Below are 21,671 nucleotides of genomic sequence, written 5' to 3' on the forward strand. Positions count from 1 at the left end.
TATTAATAACCCAAGACTTGTTACACTCTTGGACCTTTAATACTACAAACAACACTAACCTATCTCTTACGTTGGTACAAGCGTGATCTCGATCTCCCAAGCATCCAACGTTTCCAAGCTTGAATCCAACACGAGTGATTTCACACTCAAGTTGATTTCCCTAGTTACAAGTTTCAGATTTGTGGTCTTCTCTCCTTAGAGAGGAGATGTTTCTAAGTTTTATACAACATCCATATCCAGCAAAGTCTCCCTAACAAATGACCTAAAAGGTTCCTTATATAGTAGTTAACAAACATGTGAAATGTCCAAAATGACCCCTTAGTCTCAAGTCTTCAAGTGGGTGCACTTGGAGAGCATTATATGGACGGTTTTAGACCCTTTTTAAGTCCTCATTTGCACTTCACTTTCACACTTCAAGTCTTGGTTTCAATACATCTCACAAACATGCATCCTCGTGTTCATACCCGTATCACCAAGGCTCGGATCCAACAGGCACTCTCCTAAGTCCATATCCGTGATTCTTCCCGTATCAATATGAAACTAGTAAATTGTCCCAAAAAATATACAATTTCATTTGAGGTTCATTTTATACAAAAGAATTATTTGGTGTAAAGTATAATTCTGGGGAATCCTTCCATTTGCCGTGAAGACTGGGCAGTAGCAACTTGCTAATTCCTTGGAATATGTCATTATCTGCATTTTGTCAAGTCAAGAAATCGATAATTTCCACACTAGCTGCTATAACGTGTTGGTGAATTCAGTTCGGAAAATTTTCTGAAAAAACATTATACAATATATATATATATACACACTCTTTGTTTTTTGTTTGTTATTTTGTATTCGGAACACACATTAAAGTCCTGACTAATCCGAATATGTGTCGTGTTAGGTCCACAAAAAGTCGTTGATGGTTGATATCTGATTTTGCCTAGAAATGTAATATCTGAATAGCATTAGCTACCTGCTTCACTAGTTTTAATATTCACAGATTTTCAATCAATGTAATATTATAAAGCACCTTTCACCATTTCGAAAAATATTCATGGTTCAATACTTCTTTCTTAACAACTGATTTTGAGCTTTTAAACTTCTATAAGGATAGGCATAACTGGCATAATTAGTTTCACAAATCACATTGTAATGACCATATATAATTTTTTTCCTTTAAACACAATAGAAATCCGATTAAATAAGACAATGATTGACATATGTTCTTGAACCAAATAAAGGACTAGCTAGGTCTCTTTTTCTAAAGCAAAGTTGATGGACTTTCTATTATTTTGTGGAAAAAGAACCAAATTTGAGTCAACAGTCAAGGCAATTGGACATATTCTAGGAACCAAAAAGACTCCAACTCAAGGAGTGGGCCATCTATAACAAAGGGGGTGATTGTTGGATTTGCGAACAAAAGTTTCACATTGTTAGTTGACAATATTAATCTGTTATTTACCCAAGCTTAAACAATAGTATAAGGTGATGCATAAACAGGAAGTTTCCTTCTTGTGGAAGTAATTAATAATCCAGATTGAGTCAACTACAATTTTCTATTTCTTTACTTATGATTTTTGGAAAAGGTGCTATAAATAATGAAGTAAGGTTGGCACTCTATCAAAAAAATCAAGTTTCCAAATCCCTTCAATGCTGTGTGCATATATCAAACAAATCAAGCTTCCAAAGTAACAACATGGAAAAGCATATTTTCTTTCTTCTCTTTCTAGTTCAATATTACTCTCATTCTATGTCATTTGCTTCATCAAATGAAACAGACCGAAAAGCTTTACTAGATTTCAGAAATCTTATTACAAGTCCTAGTCATTTTTTGGCCATTAATTGGACCAAAAATACTTCTTTTTGCTCTTGGTTTGGTGTCACTTGCAGTACAAGAAGGCAAAGGGTTGTTGCCTTGGCTCTTCCTAATTTGCAACTTCAAGGCACAATTTCCCCGTCTTTGGCCAATTTGTCCTTTCTCAGTGTTCTCAATCTTGGGAACAACAGCTTACATGGTGACATCCCTTATGTCCTTGGCCACTTGCCTCCCTTGCGGGTGATCGATATTCCGAACAATCAGCTCCAAGGAAGTATCCCAACAAGTCTACTTCAACACCAAAGAGTTCAAAAAATTTCATTGGCTTTCAATAAACTCGGTGGTGAAGTGTGCAAAGGGCCATGGAAAGTACCCAAGCTTAGTGTCTTAAATCTTAGGAACAATAGCCTCACAAGTATAATCCCTCCTCCGGTTGGAAATGCCACAAAATTGATGAACTTCAGTTTGTCTGGGAATAGAATCAACGGCAACATTCCAAAGGAGATCGGTAACATGAGCCAACTTGCATCTTTGGTCTTGCACGATAATCAGTTAAGAGGTTCCATTCCCACATCGCTATTTAATATCTCGTCGCTGGTTGATATGTCTCTGGTATTGAATAGCCTTTCTGGTTCTCTCTTGCTTGATGAAGGGAATATTGTGTCAAATCTGAAGTATCTAAGTATATCTAAGAACCAAATTTCTGGTTGCATTCCTTCCAACATATGCCAACTCAGAGAGCTCAAGGGGTTGTCTGGAAATATTGTTTGTTTATCCAAACTCGAGGATTTTTATATTGACGAAAATCCAATAACAGGGACTATTCCCACATCAATGGGCAATATTTCCACTCTTCAAAATCTTTTTTTTGGCAACAATCGGTTAGTGGGGCGAATTCCTCCGGAATTAGGGAAGCTATCAAATTTGAGGCAGTTATATTTTGCCCAGAAGATAATCTTATTGGTCAAATTCCAGAAGCTATTTTCAATATTTCTTTCAATTTGAACAACCTTTCAGGGAGAATTCCATCCACGACAGGTCTTCATCTTCCAAACCTTAAAGAAGTAAACATGGGAGTCAATCAGCTTGAAGGGGAAATTCCATTGTTCATAACAAATGCTTCAAAGCTTGAGATACCGATTCTAAATAATAACTTTCTCACTGGAACTGTTCCTACTAATTTGGGAAATCTTTGTGAGCTGCAATCACTGTTCCTACATACTAATCAACTTACCAATGAACCAAGAGAGCATGAGTCGCGATTCTTCAATTCTTTGATGGACTGTAGGACACTGCGATATGTAGAAATGGATGACAACCCATTGAATGGCGTTCTTCCCAATTATATTGGGAATCTTTCATCCACTATTGAAAACTTCTATATATCAAATGCACTCATCAATGGCCTCATCCCCCCAGGTATAGGCAACATGAGCAGTCTAACAGAACTAAATTTTGAAGGAAACAACTTGGCGGGAAGTATTCCTTCTGAAATTGGTAAGCTTAAACAACTCCAGGGACTGTTTCTAACTTACAATAAATTGCAGAGACATATTACAGAGGCGGTATGCCATTTATCTAATTTGGTTAAATTGACTCTAGCTGGTAATAACCTCACTGGAGAGATCCCAGAATGTATAGGAAATCTAAGCATGCTACAACTTCTTTCTTTGTTTTCTAACAGATTATCTTCAGAGCATCCCTTAAGCATTTGGAAGATGAGTGGTCTTCTCTATCTAGACATGTCACAAAATTGTATAGAGGGAGAATTTCCATCGGATATTGGAGAACTGAAGGCCATTATAAAACTAGATTTTTCAAGTAACCACTTTTTGGGCATGTTACCAAGCAAACTGGGGGAACTCCAGAACCTGCAGTATCTTGACCTATCAAACAATTCATTTTTTGGCCAAATTCCATTATCCTTTGCCAACTTGATAAGCTTGGAATTCTTGCATTTGTCTTTAAATTCTTTGTCAGGTACTATTCCTAAGTCAATGGGAAGACTCTCATACCTTAAAAGCATTAATGTTTCATTTAATGAATTAGAAGGTGAAATACCCAGTGGTGGTGTGTTTGTGAATTCCACTGTGCAATCATTTCTTGGAAACAAAGGTCTATGTGGAGTGCACATATTGGAGGTTCCTGCTTGCACTAATCCTGGACTACAATCAAAGTCTAAGGAGCTAGTGCGAAAGGTTGTTATTCCAGTGGTTATTTCATTCTTTCTGATATTCTTGTTAGCTTCAATTTGGATAGTCAAACGGCAGAAGAAAGGAAAGTCCAAAGATGTGGAAAAGGTACCAGATATCAGGACTCATCAATTAGTTTCTTATCACAAGATTCAGCGAGCAACAAATTATTTTGATGAGTCAAATTTAATTGATGTCGGAAGTTCTGGTTCTGTGTACAAAGGCACATTATCTAGTGGAATTGTGGTAGCCATAAAGATTCTGGATTTGGAATATGAGGAGGTATGCAAGAGGTTCGATGGTGAATGTGAAGTGATGAGAAATGTAAGGCATAGAAATCTTGTGCCCGTGATCACAACTTGTTCTAGTGACTATATAAGAGCCTTTGTTTTGCAATATATGTCTAACGGGAGCCTTGAAAATTGGTTGTACAGAGAAGACAGCCAATTGAACCTTCTTCAATGAGTAACTGTAATGCTTGATGCGGCTATGGGAATTGAATATCTACATCATGGTCATATCACTCCAATAGTTCATTGTGACCTAAAGCCAGCCAACATTCTTTTGGATGATGATATGGTGGCTCATGTTGGTGATTTTGGCATCTCTAAAATTTTAGCTGTAAGCAAGTCCATGGCATATACTGAGACATTGAGCACTCTAGGTTACATCACACCAGGTAAATAAAGTCCATTCTCGTTGATCTTCTCTTATCATAATTAATCCTCTCCAAATTGTATAAGTAAAAAAACAATTCTCTATTTGTACATAATTGCTGTTTATCTTTCAATTGAGTAACAATTTTTCCTTTCATTCTTTTCAAAGAATATGGCTCGGAGGGAATAGTGTCCCCTAGTGGTGATGTTTATAGTTATGGCATCATGTTGATGGAGGTTGTGACCAAAATACGACAAACAGATGAAGAGATATGCAATGAAAATCTAGACTTGAGGAAGTGGATAACACAATCATTCTTAGTGACAATGAGGGACGTTGTGGATGTCAATCTTTAGATTGCCCAACGGAAATGTCAGAAACAAGAATAACCATGAAAGATGTAGTCAAGAGGCTTAACAAAATCAAGAACAGATTTCTGGAAAGATAGAAGTTAGCATCTCTTCTGATGGTGTTGTATCGGAGCTGCAAGTTAATATGTTGCCTTTGTTTATGTAACACCCCGTACTTTTGGGCTAGAATCTAGACCATCGTTCCTACGCGTATAGACCCGAACTAGATAATTCCTTGTTAATATATGTGTGGTTATCAATCCTATAGTATGGGAATACCTTTGAATATGAATTGAGGTGACAAAAATCCCCCAACTCTAAGACGAGTTGAAAACATTTCTAGTGATTAAGTTTCGTTTAAACTTGAGTCAACTTCCATCAACCATAACTTCTTGTATATACCGAATTAGAGGGCCTGCTATATCAAATGAAAGATCTTCAAAGTAGTTTTTCAACCATACCAATTTCGCCAAAATCCGATACCCTAGCGAGTTACAGCCATTTTCGTGAGAGAGGCAATTGCTGCGCGCGATTAGCGTGCAATGCACTCTCCATCGCATGCACCTAATTTTCAGGTTCTGTTTTCTCATTTTTAAGAGCAACTTGAACCTTTACCTCACCCAAGGTCTGTCCAGAACATAAGATTCACGGCCCAAAAGCAAAATGCACTCCATAATTCAATTTTTCCTCTCAAATTAAAATCCTAAATCCTTTCCCTCAAGATCAAAAATCAAGATCTTAAGTTCAAGACTCCAAGAAAAGGGTCAAGATCCGGGTTCCATCTATCAAGATCTAGGTTCCATCTTTCAACTCTTATAGTCTAAGATTCGTGGGGTTCATCCGAAAAACTACATGGGCTTGTTGAATCTCCTGAATAAGATTTAAAGATTATCAAGAATGAATTTTAAAGGGGTTATGGAACTTATGCTTTAAATTTCGCATTTTGGATGTTTTGATAATATTATTTTTTTTCTTTAGGCCTTTCCCCCTTAAATTGATTTACATCTATATGTATACGTATGATATTGAAGATTTGATTGAGAGCATTATCATTGAAATCTCTCTCTTTGATGATTTATAATTTATGAAACTGTTGAGAATGATTTGAGATGCATGTTTAATGGTTTAAAAGTGGTGTTTTCAATATTAAAGTAATTAACATGATTTTGATGATGGTGAGAGGGAGTTTCTTGATATGATTTCGTTCGTGTGTTAAAGAGAAAGAATTGCATGTGATTGATATCTTTGACATGACAACCTAGTGTGTGTTTGAAATATCGAAAATGAGAGTTTTCTTGCATGTGTTTACATGAGTTTTAAAGAATGAGTTTCTTGAAAGGAATTGTTGATATGGTGGTCCTGAATTCCATGTTTTGACAGAGATATAATTTGCTATAAATGGCTCAGAGAATGTGACTGCAAGTCAATGGTATGACGATATCATATAAATTTATGCCATAACAGAACTAGAGTCTTCAGAGAGTCTGATTTCAAAGATTGCATGTTGTAAAGAATTAAAAATAGGATTAAAGAGGGTTAGGTGGTTACCCGAAGAGGGAACGAAACGGCTCATAGACTAAAACTGTGTTTTGCCAATACGGGTATGTTACTTTTGTATCGCTGGCGATGGCCCTATGGCGTAGTAGAGATTCAGAGACTCTGGCCCTTGCGACAAACTTGGGTTGGGGGCTTCACTGTCGAGTTAAGGGTAGATTCCATATAGCTCATGGAATTACAGAATTGTAGGGTATACCACCTAGCACAGAAGTAAAACAAAGAGTATGTCACTTTTTTAGATGATTTTATAGAGACTTTTAAATATGCCCATGAGATTCTTAACATATGATATATTTATGAACTATTTTAAATCACTCTCATATATATTGAATAAAAATTATTATTTTGGACTTGCTCTGCATACAAGTACAATTGTATTGACCCCCTATCTCTCAGGGTCTGAGGCTTAATCTAGAGGTTTGGCTAAGCAGTAGAGATTTCAGAGAGAAGAGACTGTGCTCTGGTGAGCCTTCTTTATTCCAGAAGGTCTGTTTATTCTAGACTATGTTATTATTTTGTTTTGGGTCTACTGGAGGCCTTGTCCCAGATTTAGACAGTTGTCATTTTAGCATGTAATAGAGATATCGCAGACTGGTTTAGATATTGTCTAGAGTTGTTGTATTTTAAATTCCTTATCATTAAATTGAGTTCAGAGTATGACCATGATTCTGTGTTAAGTTATATTTCTGCATCTTACTTTATTGTATGAATATTGTGCAGGATTACCTGATATGGGAATAATCAGGGATATGGACTTAGGAGAGTGTGTGTTGGACCCGAGCCTTGGCATATGCAATTGAAGTGTAAAAGATGCCCAAAATGCACCCAAATCAGCCCATAAATTACACTAGATGGGTGCCCACTGTTTGAAGGGTCTTTTGGTCATTTTAACTTATATTTTGTTATAGCTATAAAAGAAATATTGTAGGGTTTTTAGTTTAGTTTATGAATGAATTTGTAAGTCTTACAAGACAAAGAAACACAGGTCCTCTTTCCTTGAGGCACCCAAAACCGAAATTAGGGCTTAGACAAGTGTAGAATCACTTGTGTTTGCATTTACTTGGAAACATTGATGCTTGAGAGATGGATTCCGATCTTTTGTCTTAGTAAGAGATAGGTTTATTGTTGTGTGTAGTGTTAAGGGTACTAGAGTTACCATTCTTGGGTTCTTAACATTATACCTTCATGTGGTCTATCTATCTATCCTTTTTTTTGTAATCTTGTATCCGTTTTGTATCTTGTATTGTGAAGCCGTTTTTGTTGTTGTTGTTCTTATTCTCATTGTTGTTTCATCTTGTGTTGTTAACTTAGTTTGTTGTTAGCTGCAAAAGGTGTCAAACATCTAGTTATATTGTCCTTCTTATATTTCATTCTTGCATCTGAGAGTCATCTTCAAAAGGGTCCTCGATTCTTTGAACTAGTGGACTGTTTTTGGAGTGTGTTTGGACTGTTTTGAGCCAATTTCGTGTGTTCCTTGGTTTTTTTGTATCACTAAAAAATAGAGAAGGGCGTCCGAGCCTTCATGGTTTGGAATGCTCGTCATGGCCAGGGCCTCGGTTTGGGTCGTAACAAACTTGGTATCAGAGCAGGGTTCATGATCCCAGGGTGTCTGCAAATTTGCATCAGGTAGAGTTTTGTTTATGAGTGTGTAGTGCGCCACACTTAAAGAAGGAGGCGACAAGGTGTTTAGGAATATTTCTCTTTCTTCATGTTCTAGTTCATGTTATGGAGTCAAAATGTTCCTCTTCCATACTATAATTCATGCTATGGTGTCGCCCATACGAAATTAAAGTTATCCAAATTCTTTCTCTTATGTTGATGTGCTCAGATATATCTTATTGTTGAGCTGATTCAAGTGCAAAACTTTAGAGTCTAAATGATATGATCCTTTCTGATTGAGTTATATAAGATTTTAAAATTGTGCACGGACTTGTAAAAAGTGTTAGTTCTTCAAGGTGCATTGATTCTAGTGTGAACTTTGATTCTAATGAAATTGTGCTTTTTAGTTTGTGGTATTAAGTGTATTCAGTCCTTTTCAAACTTTATGTTGCAGATGTCACACTTAAGGGAAAATGATGTGTAGCAGAATGTTGGAACTGTATTTCCACCCGAGTAGTAGTGTATGCTAAAATGTCATGATCTATTGGTAGTGAGATGGTCTAGAAGTTGATGACATGAAGTCACAAGGTGAGCAATTAAAGTGAGGGTGGCTTTTGTGTAAATGCATATTTTTAGTTGTATAACTGTCGAATGAGGATTGATTTGTCATTTTATATTGATAGACTAGTGTGGTAGTAATATTTGTAGATTGCGAGGTATGCGATAGCGGAAGTGTTTGGCCGTGATTATTATCTATTCAAAATAGTGAAAGAGTCCAGAGTGGATGGTTATGGTGGTTACAGAAATCCCTTATAGGTTGTGAATAAAGACAGTTAGATTAGCCAATAAGTTATGATTATAGAGTCATTGTTATTTGTGGAATTTGAAGGTAGTCTATATGTATGCTTGGGTAAGTAAGTATTATGTGAGAAAGTAGAACATGGGAATAAGATCGTAGTGGATTATATTATAACATTAAGGTTAAACATGTCTATTATGTGACTTTACCCCCTTGACCTTCTTTTCTTTAACAGTTGTAAACTCGTATTTCATGTGAGAAGGTATGTAGTGGATTTTGAGTTGTAGTAGTAATGTCATAGAGGGATTGTGATTGTATGTAGTAGTTGAATGAAATGAGTATTTGAATCGATTTTCCAATTTGATGGACTAGTACATTATGTTGCATTCTTCATTGGTGATAGATGATTGATGCTAGACTATAGGATTGAATTTTAGATACAAAATATGGTGGTAAGAGTAGTGACTTAAGATTAATGATGTATGTTTCGAGGGAATGAATTAGTAGGCCCTGATGTGTTGAAATAGTATGTGCTAATGGATTATAATAAGGGAAACAATAAGGTCATGATAGATTATTGTTGTTATGGAGTTCCAGTGTACTAATGTTTCTTGATGTTTTATTTCTTAGTTCCAAGTGAGAATTGTGTGTAAGGTTGGGTTGTAAATCATGTTCAGCCCCAGACATTATGTTTGAACAACTGATGGCCATGAAGGTGGATGTGATGATTTCTTGGTTAATGATACTAGTTTTATGGAAGTGATCTAATAGGTTTGAACAAAGTATGCAAGAGCTTAAATTTATTTGACTTGTAATGAAGTATGATGTTGTATGTATGATGTAGAAGTATGCCCAAGGTGATGTGAGGTTACGGTATGTTTTTTTAGGGATATTACATATTGTGTGGCTAGTGTTACCATTGAGTTGCTAGGTGAAGAAAGACTAGTTACATGTTATCAGGTGTTCTAAATAGCCAAGTTAAGGAGTTTTGATTGATAGTGTTGAGCTTTTTGATATGAACTTGATTCTCATGGTAGAGAGATATAAGTTAGGAGTCGTGATATTGGTATGCTATGACTAAGTAGTATGGTTCATCAAAGTCTTGGTGATCCATGTTAAGTGTTAGAAGATAAGTTTGAGTTTTTCAAGATTGAGCTAATAGAAATAAGAGTTGAAGCACTAAAGAGTATGCACTCCGACCATGGGGATACTCATGAGGATTCGCAGTAAGTGTGCAAGTATTATGTGATGACTATTGGGACTATAGAAAGATAGGAGTGTGGCTTTGAAGGTAGTATTAGAAGTGGTTTTCCACTTCCAAGTGTAATCATTTGGGTTAAGTCCTATTAGTTGCATGTATTATCGTATTCCAGACCCTAGAGTGCATTGAGTGTAGTTCAATTTAGAGCCAAGTAAGGGATCTCTCAAACATAAGGTGATGGCTTAAGGTTAGGGGTAATATGATAGAAAAAGTAACCAAGAGTCTTTCAGATTCTAGTAGTAATGCCAGTATGATATAAAACATCAGAAAGTGAAGGTGAGGCTCAACCCATTCTTATCTCAGTATTTTTCAGTTATCCCAATATCTACCCATGCCTTACGTTTCGGATCCATGTTCATAGTTTATGTTCATGCATATGATAGAGAATCATGTGCTCTTCCAGCTCCTAAATGAGGAATTCTAGTTCATTCGATAGTCGGAATCACATTCCATAAGTTATGAACTCCAAATTGAGGTCATGCAGCTCATGACTCATGTACTTATGCTTTATGGTGTGTTCAGTTCCCATAACTCATGCTACACTCCAAATAATTGGCGGGATTTAGCTTTTAGCAAGGTATGCCCTCAATTCAGATCACTTTGATGAATATCTAATGTTGGTTCACTATTCCTCCGGCCTCAATTATGTGTCAAGTTTCGTATAGTATCCTTCCATACTTCAAGGTCTTATGTTCTAACCTTTTAGTGACTCCTCCTACTCACTCTATGAGGTCACTCTGCTAATGCGTTACATTATGTATCCAAGTCCTACCTATGTCTAAGGTTTGAGCACTTTATGGAACTTATGACATGTCCCGACTATGTCCCTCGATGAGCCAATAATTCTAAGTATCCAAGCTCTACGTTATGTTGCTCATGAACAACAAATCTGTGTCCCAAATCATAATTGGTTCTAAGGAACTATGTTTTTTGTATGTTAACGATTCATTTAATGTCGGGATTAGCCAAAATGATAAAGTTGTGCTAACTCGTGACTATTTCAGTTCTGAAAATGAGAAGTAATAGCTTCGAGTGGAAGTCCTTGCCTAAATCATCGACTTCATGAATTCCATACTCATGTTATAAGGCTCATGATGAAAGATCTCATGTTTCTCACTGTGGTTGTCCTAAGAACTCGTTCTATGTTGAGTTTATGCTAGAATGACTCTCCACTTGTGATCCAAACACTTGATATACGAAGCACTCTGTGATTGTACCGTATTTGCAACTCATGTCCCACCTTGAGTATGACAATTAGTATATGTTATAATCGAATTGTGTTACTCCCTTTCATGATTCTCTTGCTCAGATCCTTTATGACCCCTTTGTATGCTAGTATGATGGTGACTCTGGAAGCGTAGAAGTATGTTGGGTGGGGGAGTAGATGTCTTTGTAGGTGAAAATTTTGATGCGATTTCTTGAGCTAAGGTTAGAAGAGCAAGGGAAGGAAGGATATAAATATTCTTTACATGAAATAGTTAGGAGGAAAGTATATGGCGAGAATCTTAGTGAAAATAAATGAATTTGCAGGTCTTAGTGGAGATATCCATGAAGTGGGGTGTAGTAGAGGTGGGCTGAAATTTTGTGATTGATGAAAACACAAACCAATGTGTCATGCGGTTAGCATTCTTTGAATTAAGACTTGAGCCTGTTGGATTATAGTGATAAGGTGAGATTATTTCTTAATGTGATGTAGAGTATAGGGTCTCGTGGTTTAAATTAGCACCTCTTTCCTCTGAGTTACGCTTCAACATAGAAGTAATATACGATGGGACACAAATTCTTGTGGTTAGATGTGTTACGGGAGAATTGTAAGTTGGAAATGATGAAGTATGTTGATTAAGGTTGGGGTATAGATAAGTAGTGTTGTTAAGTTTAAGTCTTTTCGTTGTATGTTGTAAGATGGAGAATACTAATATTCATATGCTCCGTGAGAAGCTTATCTCATATCTTATACCAATCTTAATCAGGCCGAGGGCTCTTAGAAAAAGTTATGTTTTACAATGTTTTGATCATGTGCCATGAAACACATGCCAAGATCATGTCGATGTCAAGTTTCGTTATCTCAGGTTTCATGCTTACCCATTTTCCTAGGGGTTATCATGAAGATCGTATAACACCTTTGCATATTTTTGTTGAGGAAAATTATTCAAATCAATTTTATGTTCTTTATTCTACACTTTTAGAGCTTTAAAAAGTCCCTACCAATCATTCGGGGACGAATGATCCCAAGGGGGAGATAATGTAAAACTCTGTACTTTCGGGCTAGAATCTAGACCCGAACTAGATAATTCTTCGTTAATATATGTGTGGTTATAAATACTATAGTGTGGGAATACATTTGAATATGAACTGAGGTCACAAAAACTCCATAACTCAAAGACAAGTTGAAAACATTTCTAGCGATTAAGTTTAGTGGACGTTTAAACTTTAGTCAACTTCCATCAACCATAACTTCTTGTATATATAGAATAAGAGGGCCTACTTTATATAAAATGAAATATCTTCGAAGAAGCTTTAAAACGATACCAATTTCTCCAAAATTAGATACCCGAGTGAAAAGTTACTCCCATTTTCATGAGAGAGGCAGTAGCTACGCGCTATTAGCGTGCGACACATGCTCCGTCGCACACACCTAATTTTCAGGTTCTGATTTCGTGTTTTTAAGGGCAATTCGGACCTTTACCTCACCCAAGGTCTGTCCATAACATAAGATTCACGCTCCAAATGTAGAATACACTCCATAATTCAATTTTTCCTCTCAAATTAAAACCCTAAATCCTTTCCCTCAAGATCAAGAATCAAGATCTTACGTTCAAGACTCCAAGAAAAGGGTCAAGTTCCGCGTTCCATCTATCAAGATCTAGGTTTAATATTTCAACTCTTATAGTCTAAGGTACGTGGGGTTCATCCTAAAAACTACATGGGCTTATTGAATCTCCTGAATAAGATTTAAAGATTATCAAGAATGAATTTTAAAGGGGTTATGGAACTTATGCTTTAAATTTCGCATATTGGATGTTTTGATAATACTATTGTTTTTTCCTTTAGGCTTTTACCCCTTAAATTGATTTACATCTATATGTATACGTATGATATTGAAGATTTGATTGAGAGAGTTATCATTGAAATCCCTGTCTTTGATGATTTATAGTTTATGAAACTATTGAGAATGATTTGAGATGGATATTTAATTGTTTGAAAGTGGTCTTTTCAATATTAAGGTAATTAACATGATTTTGATGATGATGAGAGGGAGTTTCTTGATATGATTTTGTTCTTGTGTTAAAGAGAAAGAATTGCATGTGATTGATATCTTTGACATGACCACCTAGTGTGTGTTTGAAATGTCGAAAATAAGAGTTTTCTTGCATGTGTTTACATGAGTTTTAAAGAATGAGTTTCTTAAAATGAATTGTTGATATGGTGGTCCTGAATTCCATACTTTGAGAAAAGAGATATAATTTGATATAAATGGCTCAAAGAATGTGACATGCAAGTCAATGGTATGACAATACCATATAAATTTATGCCATAACAGAACTAGAGTCTTCAGTGTCTGATTTCAAAAATTGCATGTTGTAAAGAACTAAAAATGGACTTAAAGAGGGTTAGGTGGTTACTCGAAGAGCGCACGAGCCAAATGGCTCATAGACTAAAACTGTGTTTTGCCGATACAGGTATGTTACTTTTGTACAATGGCGATGGCCCTATGGCGTAGTAGAGATTCAGAGACTCCGACCTTTGGGGAAAACTTGGGTTGGGGGATTTGCTTCCGAGTTAAGGGTAGATTCCACATAGCTCATGGAATTACAGAATTAAAGGGTATACCACCTAGCGGAGAAGTAAAACAAAGAGTATGTCACAAAGTTCAGATGATTTTGTAGTCTTTTAAATATGCCCATGTGATTCTTAACATATGGCATATTTATGAATTGTTTTAAATCGCTCTCATATATGTTGAGTAAAAATTATTATTTTGGATTTGCTCTACGTACCAGTGCAACTGTATTGACCCCCTATCTCTCAGGGTCTGAGGCTCAATCTAGTGGTTCGGCTAAGCAATAGAGATTTTAGAGAGAAGAGATTGTCCAGTGGTGAGCCTTCTTTATTCTAGAAGGCCTATTTATTCCAGACTATATTATTATTTTGTTTTGTGGCTACTGGGGATTCAGAAAGTTGTCATTTTAGCATTTAACAGAGGTTTTGCAAACTGGTTTAGATATTGTGCGGAGTTGTTGTATTTTAAATTCCTTATCGTTAAATTGAGTTCAGAGTACGATCATGATTTCGTATTAAGTTATATTTCTGCATCTTACTTTATTGTATGAATATTGTGCATGACTACCAGATAGAGAAGGGCTTCCGAGCCTTCATGGTTCGAAATGCTCATCACGGCCAGGGCCTCGGTTCGGGTTGTAACAGCTTACCTGGTTTCACTTTTAAAGTCGTCATATACTAGCTTAGAGTCATGTATTGTTTGTACTAGTAGAGTTTTGCATTTCCCTCCTCTACTTTACTTTTTGTGATTTCAGATGGGAGTGGTATGGAAATGTTCATCGGCACTATTTTTTCACGATCCGAGGCCCGGACCGTGATGAGCATCCCGAACCATGAAGACACGGGCGCCCTTTTCTACATCTCGTAATCATGCACAATATTCATAAAATATAATAAAAGATGCGTAATTGTAAATCACTATGGAAACATGGTCATACTCTGAATTCAATTTAACGATGAAGAATGAAATCCAATACCAACTAAACAACATCTGAACCAGTCTGTGAAATCTCTACTACATCTGAAAATAACAACCGTCTGAAACTAGGACAAGGCCCATAGTATACCTAAACCAAAATAAATAACATAATCTGAAAGACATAGGTCTTCTGGAATAAAGAAGGCTCACCAACTGTACACATCACTGCTATATGAAAACTCTACGTCTTAGCAGGACCTCTGAACTGAGCTTTAGAACCTGGGAGGTAGGGGGTTCAATACAAATGTACTGGTACGCAGAGAAAATCCAAAATAATAATTGTATTCAATATATATGAGAGCAATTTAAATCAGATCATAAATATATCATATGGTAAGAAATTACATAGGCATGTTTAAAAGGCTCTGTAAAGTCATCTGAACTCGGAGATACTCTTTATTTACTTTTGTGCTAGGTGGTAAACCCTACAATTTAACAGCTTTTACCGACTATCTTATCTCGGTTTCCACCAAGATAGGAGTAATAGTGAGGAAAGAGCACACAAGATCACACAACAGGGTGCCACAACCGCAATCAAGTCATTATGTTGTGGTTGGGCTCAAGATCATAAACGAGGCTTCCAAACCAACAATCCCGATTTGGGATGACAAGATACTGGGTACACAAGATCACATAGCAGGGTACCAAGTTCCTGTATAGGCAAATCACGATTTCTAGCATAGAGTCATTTGACTCGTGCTTTTTTTGGGTAACCACCTAACTCACATTAACCCAGTTTTCAACTCTTTAAGACATGCATTCTCTGAAATCAAACTCTGTTATGGCTTACATTTATATGGTATCATTATACCATTGACTTGCAAGTCACATCTTTGAGCCATTTATAGCATATTATCATCTCTTCTTTCAAAACATGTAGTTTGGGACCACCATAACAATAAATCAATTCAAAAAATTCTTTCTTTTTAATTCATGTAAACACATGTAGGAAACTTTGTATATTTCAACATTTCAACAGCATAAGGTGGCCAAGTCAAAGTGCTCAATCACATACAAATTCTTTCTTTTTAAAAATAGATGCATAATTATATCAAGAAACTCCCCCTCATAATTGATAAATCATGTTCAAATGCTTTAATATTGAGAAAACTACTTTCAAAACATAAAACATGCATTTCAACTCTTTCCCGACAAGATCATAAACTTTAATTCATCACAAGAGAGGAGTTTCATGATTTGTGCTCTCAAACAATCTTCAATTTTATACATATACATATAGATGTAAATCAATTTAAGGGGGAAAGGCCTAAAGGCCAAATCATCAATATCATTAAACATTCATAATGCATAATAAAAATCATGGATTCCAAAACCCCTTTAACAATTCATTCTTGATAATCTCTAAATCATATGTGAGTGTTTTCAACAACCCATGTAGTTTTTAGGATGAACCCCACGTACCTTAAATTTGAAGATTTTCAATGAACTCTAGCTTTTGGTATGCTATACGTACGATTGATAGGTGGTTCTTGTAGCCCTCGCAATAGGGATTCCGAATCTTGAAGAATTAAGAAAAACCCATGGTTAAATCTTGAGATATATTGATCTTTGGGTTGAAACCCTAAGGAGTGTTCTTGGTGATTTTGGGAGAGAATAACCTTATTTTTGTGTTTGGGGGATTTAATCCCGTGTTATGGCTGAATATTGGGTGGAAAATACCACTTTTGCCCTAAAAAACGCGAAAACAGAGCGTGTGTTGCTCGCTAATCGCGCGATGCTACTATCTCAGTCACGAAAATGGCCATAACTTTTCGCTCGGGTATCGGATTTTGGCAAAATTGGTCTCGTTGGAAAGCTAATTCGAAGAGATTTCATTTTCTATATAGTAGGACCTGTAATTCATTATATACAAAGATTTATGGCTGATTGAAGTTGACCCAAGTTTCGACGCTCACTCAAACTAGAACGATAGGAAAGATTTCAACTCATCCTGAGTTTGGGTACCTCTATGAACTCAATTCATGCTCAAATAGGTTCCAACACTACATAATTGATTAACATGCCAATTTTACATAGGATTTATGGCTTTTGGATTATCTACGCATAGAAACGACGGTTTTCGTTCTAGCCCGAAATACAGGGTGTTACAATTTTACTTTCTGTTTGCAAGCTTTAGTGGTTCCAGATATCCTGTAATTTTTGTATCCAGTTTATTTGGTAACACAAATTTTTTATATTTACTTTTATACTATATTAAAAAACCTAATTAGATAGACAAACTGTTGCTTTTGCAAGTTAAAATGTAAAGCTATTACCCAAATACCTACAAAAGGTTGTTTTGATGCTGCAACCTTTGTAAAGAAGATAATGCATGTAATAATTAAAAAAAAAATAATAGCAACAAAAAGAGAAGACATATGCATATGATTTTATAATCCACGTCAAGGTTTTTTTCCGACTGATATACAATTACGCATTACATTAACTAATTAAGATACATGGAGAAATGGATAGTTAGAGTTAATATAGCCGCGGGCTCCAACTAGTCTGGGATTTTACCGTAATTGTATCAAATAGGAAAACTCTTGCTGATTCGGCGGAGAAAGAAATGGAAAATCTCGAGTCTGAAATGAGGTGGACCTAAAATTATATGAAACTAGTAAATTTTCCCAAAAAACCTACAGTTTCATTTGGAGGTTCATTTCATACGAAAGAATTATTTGATGTAATAGTACATTTGTGTAACACCCTAAACTTTCGGGCTAAAAAAAACTAGTTGGACCGCTCTTCATATGTACTTATACCTAAGTCTAGAAAATTTATTGTACTAGGTGTAAATGTCATGTCTTAAGCATAGGGGTGTTGGATATGAATTAAGGGTATAAGAAATTTCTGAAACAAATTTGAGCTGAAAGGTCCTTTAATAATTAAGTTTTAGTATAGGTTCATACAAGGACCAAATTTAAACCAGCATTTCTCCTAGAATATTCAGAGTTACGTGGCCCATTACCTATCAAATTAAAGATTTTTGAGTCTTCTTTCCAACGCCACCAACAACTTATTAATACGAGACCCAACTAAAAAGTTACGTGTTATTTAATAAGAGCAGTCAGAAAGCCTACCAGACGAAAATTTTTTATTCTTAACTTTTCACATTCCAGGAGGGTTTATTTCTTCCTTTACTTTTCCCATAACCTCCAATACCTTTTAAAAACTCTTTGTCAGTCAGTTTCAAACCTTTTTTTAGCCTTAACAATTCTCTTCTTTCTCTCAAACTCAAGCTTAAGACATCCAAGAAAATTGGCTCAAGAAATCAAATTTGGTTCCTTCTTTGCCAACTAAATTTCATCAACGGCTTGTGGTATGTAAAACTACTCTTTCCTTGTAATTCTTTGAAATTCATGGTCTCCAATCCAAGATGTTACAAATAAGATAGGGTTGACGAAATTCCCATACTCCTATCCCTCAATTGAAGGCATAAATATATTCTCGCAGATACTTGGGATAAGAAAACAAAAAAAATAAAAAGCTTTCCTTGTCTATCGTCTTTCATCCTTTCAACTGTTGAATTGACCTGATCCAATTTTAGCTCTATAAACTTTTGTATAACTATTGTATTAGTTGTATGACTACTGCACTTGTCGTATAACTGCTTCACTGGTTGTTTTGTATGATTTCCTTCTTGTTTTCACAAAATATTGATCTGTTTGCCTGGCAAATGGCTCTTTGAAAATTGAACTCTCCATATTGATATCGTCTAGTTCTTAGATTGAGAGTTTGAGTTCTCTTTTTACTGTTAATAACTGATTTATCTTCTATTGGGATCTCATGTTAATCCATTTTCCAAAATCTCAGGTTGTAGATGATTTGTAATACAATATCTTAGCCAATCATCCATGTCAAAATGTCAGTCATGCCATCATGTGAATGTTTATATTAGACAAAATTTTATGAAACTCTTAAAGTATGATTCTAATTCCATAATCCATAAGAAAGTCACCTTCTTGCAACATTCCTAAAACTCTTTGCACTATGAACTATACATTATGAAATTGCAAGCCCTAGTATAATAATACCAACTTCTCAGGAATTTTCCCATTGACCTAGTTAATATATACTTAATAATGTTAATATGAATATTTTTACAAGAATGCTTCCAATCATGTACATGAATTATCTCATATTGAACCATGAAATTACCTATCATGACTCTCCAATATAGATAGTGTTAACTCATGAATATGAACCTATTACGGTTAACTCTCAATAGGAGCCTAAAGTGGTTATACATAATTATGAGCCTAAAGAGGCTAAACCATGAGCCTAAAAAGGATAAACTATGAACATGAACGTAACAAGACTAACATTTTGATTAAGAACTAATCAGATAAATAAGATAATGTCATGAGCACAAGGGAGTTAGTTAGCTGACGTTGAAGGCATAGATTGAAATGACAAATGCCCGAAACTATGTTTGCCGACATAGGATAGAGATTATTCCGCAAGTTGGATGACTCTTTTTTTATGTGTCCCAAAAAGGGACTAACCATGGATACTTGCTAGCAAACTATGTCATGTCATGTCCTGTGCCCGACAATGTATAGGACGGCTTAGCTGATCGGGCCGAGATCAGACTCGATGCGCTCACATGGTGATTTATGATGGTTCACTACTTTCTCCCACTAATAATAAAAGTAATTAAATCTACTTTACTTGGTCAATTATAAATTTAGTTTACACTCTTGTTCCTTTCCAGTTGCCTTCACTTATATTTGAATTTCATTGTTACTTATATTCTCTGGTTGTACTGCCCTCTTGAAATTGTTTTACATACCAATACATTCCACGTATTGATCGTCTTTGGATCTCAAGTCTGCGGTCAAGCGCATCATTAAGATTATCATCTTCTTCTATATTGGTGAGCCTCCTTTCTACCTGGAGCAAATTTAGATATGACAATTTCTCTATGTTCCTTTCAGTGTTAGGATATGCCGAGGCCTTTTTCTGACAGTTATAGTTAGTCATTAGAGACTTCCCAGACTGATTTAGTTTTCAGAAAGACCTTGTAATTTTTAGTGTTGTTTGTCATGACTATTGTATCTTCAGATGTTAAGTGATATTAATGAATATTGTTGAAAGACTTTATCCTTTAAGAAATTATTCTACTTTGTTTCCTCTCTATTCGTTATGTTAGTTGTATTTTCATGTGATATGCCAAAACGTTCACTCGTACTAGCAATAGTATCTGGGTGTATCACGTCTAGGGCCTCAGCTCGGGGTGTGACAATTTGTGGATAGGGCTGGGCACATTTTGTTTTAAACCGAAAAAACTAAAAAACCAAACAAAAATTTAATTTTGATTTAGTTTTTCAGATTGGTTTCGATTTCAAATTTTAGAAATTCAGTTAAACGGTTTGGTTTTCGAATTTTTCAAAGAAAAAAAATTCGGACAAACCGAAATTATATAAATAACATATTATAATATATATATATGTATATATATATTATATGTAAATACAGTAAAAGTATAATATAATTTGATATAACATATAAATATATAAATTATAATCATTTAGTAACCCTAAATCCTAATATACTGCTTTGCATTAGACCCTAACATTAACGTAAAGGTTGCAGCGGTGCTCAGCAATCCTCAGTTCATCAGTTCATTTGAAAATTCAACATCGTCAATGACAGTCGGCAATCGTTTTCTCAATTTGTCACTGCCGACGACAGTCGCTCACACCAACGGCAACGACTTAGCGAGGTCGACATTTATGGTTATTTCATGTTTGTTGAATTAATTATATTTGGGAATGAAAAATAGGTTTGAAAAAAAGATTATTTTTCTAGAAAAATCACCAATTTTAAATGCTCACTACTTTAATCTTTAAAACTGAACTAAAAATCCAAAATAACCGAGCGAAATTTGTAAAAACCGAACCAAACTAAAATAATTTTTATTTGATTATGGTTGTCATTTTCGTCAATCCAAAAATTTAAAAACCGAATGGATATTCAATAATCAAATCGAAAAAAAACAAATGTCACCCACAAATGTGGGGATCCTGCCATTTGCCGTGAAGACTTGGGCAGTAGCAAATTACTAATTCCATGGAATATGTCATTATCTGCAACTAGCCAAAGTCAAGAAGTTGATAATTTCCACACTACTTGCTATTTTATTTTTTGTTTGTTATTTGGTGTTCAGAATCCGCATTAAAGTCCGATTAATCCGGATATGTGTCGTGCTAGGTCCACAAAAAGAAGCTTATGGTTGATATCTGAGTTTGACTAGAGAACATTGGACTCCTATTTACTTGTTTATTATACTTTATTAGCTACAGCTTCGCCAGGAGTGGAGCCACTTTGCTCCAGGGGTTTATCCGAACCCCCTTTGATCGAAAATTGTATTATTTTTATATGATTAAAAATATTTTTATGCATATATAGAAGATGTTGAATCCCGTTTGACTAGTTCATATATTTAATTCTGAACCTCCTCAACGAAAATCCTAGCTCCGTCACTATGCTTCGCTAGTTTTGATATTCACAGATTTTCAATCAATTTAATATTATCAGCACCCTTCACTATTTCGAATAATATTGATGGTTCTGTACCTTTTTCTTAACAACTATTTTTGAACTCTTTAGCTTCTACAAGAATAGCCATAACCGGCATAATTAGTTTCACAAATCACACTATAATGACCTTTAACTTAATATCAAATG

General features: G+C 35.4%; 2 protein-coding genes across 2 annotated transcripts; both read left to right on the forward strand.

The window, feature by feature from the left end:
• Positions 1-1,738: 1,738 nt before the first annotated feature.
• LOC107871534 (LRR receptor-like serine/threonine-protein kinase EFR) lies at positions 1,739-2,809 on the forward strand. Its single transcript, XM_047412922.1, has one exon. The coding sequence runs from the start codon at positions 1,739-1,741 to the stop codon at positions 2,807-2,809; it is 1,071 nt and encodes a 356-aa protein (XP_047268878.1).
• A 65-nt stretch (positions 2,810-2,874) lies between these two features.
• Positions 2,875-4,461, forward strand: LOC107871535 (LRR receptor-like serine/threonine-protein kinase EFR). The gene has a single exon (XM_016718485.2). The coding sequence runs from the start codon at positions 2,875-2,877 to the stop codon at positions 4,459-4,461; it is 1,587 nt and encodes a 528-aa protein (XP_016573971.2).
• Positions 4,462-21,671: the final 17,210 nt, after the last annotated feature.

The sequence above is a fragment of the Capsicum annuum genome, chromosome 5 (assembly GCF_002878395.1).
Source record: "Capsicum annuum cultivar UCD-10X-F1 chromosome 5, UCD10Xv1.1, whole genome shotgun sequence".
NCBI classification, from domain to species: Eukaryota; Viridiplantae; Streptophyta; class Magnoliopsida; order Solanales; family Solanaceae; genus Capsicum; species Capsicum annuum.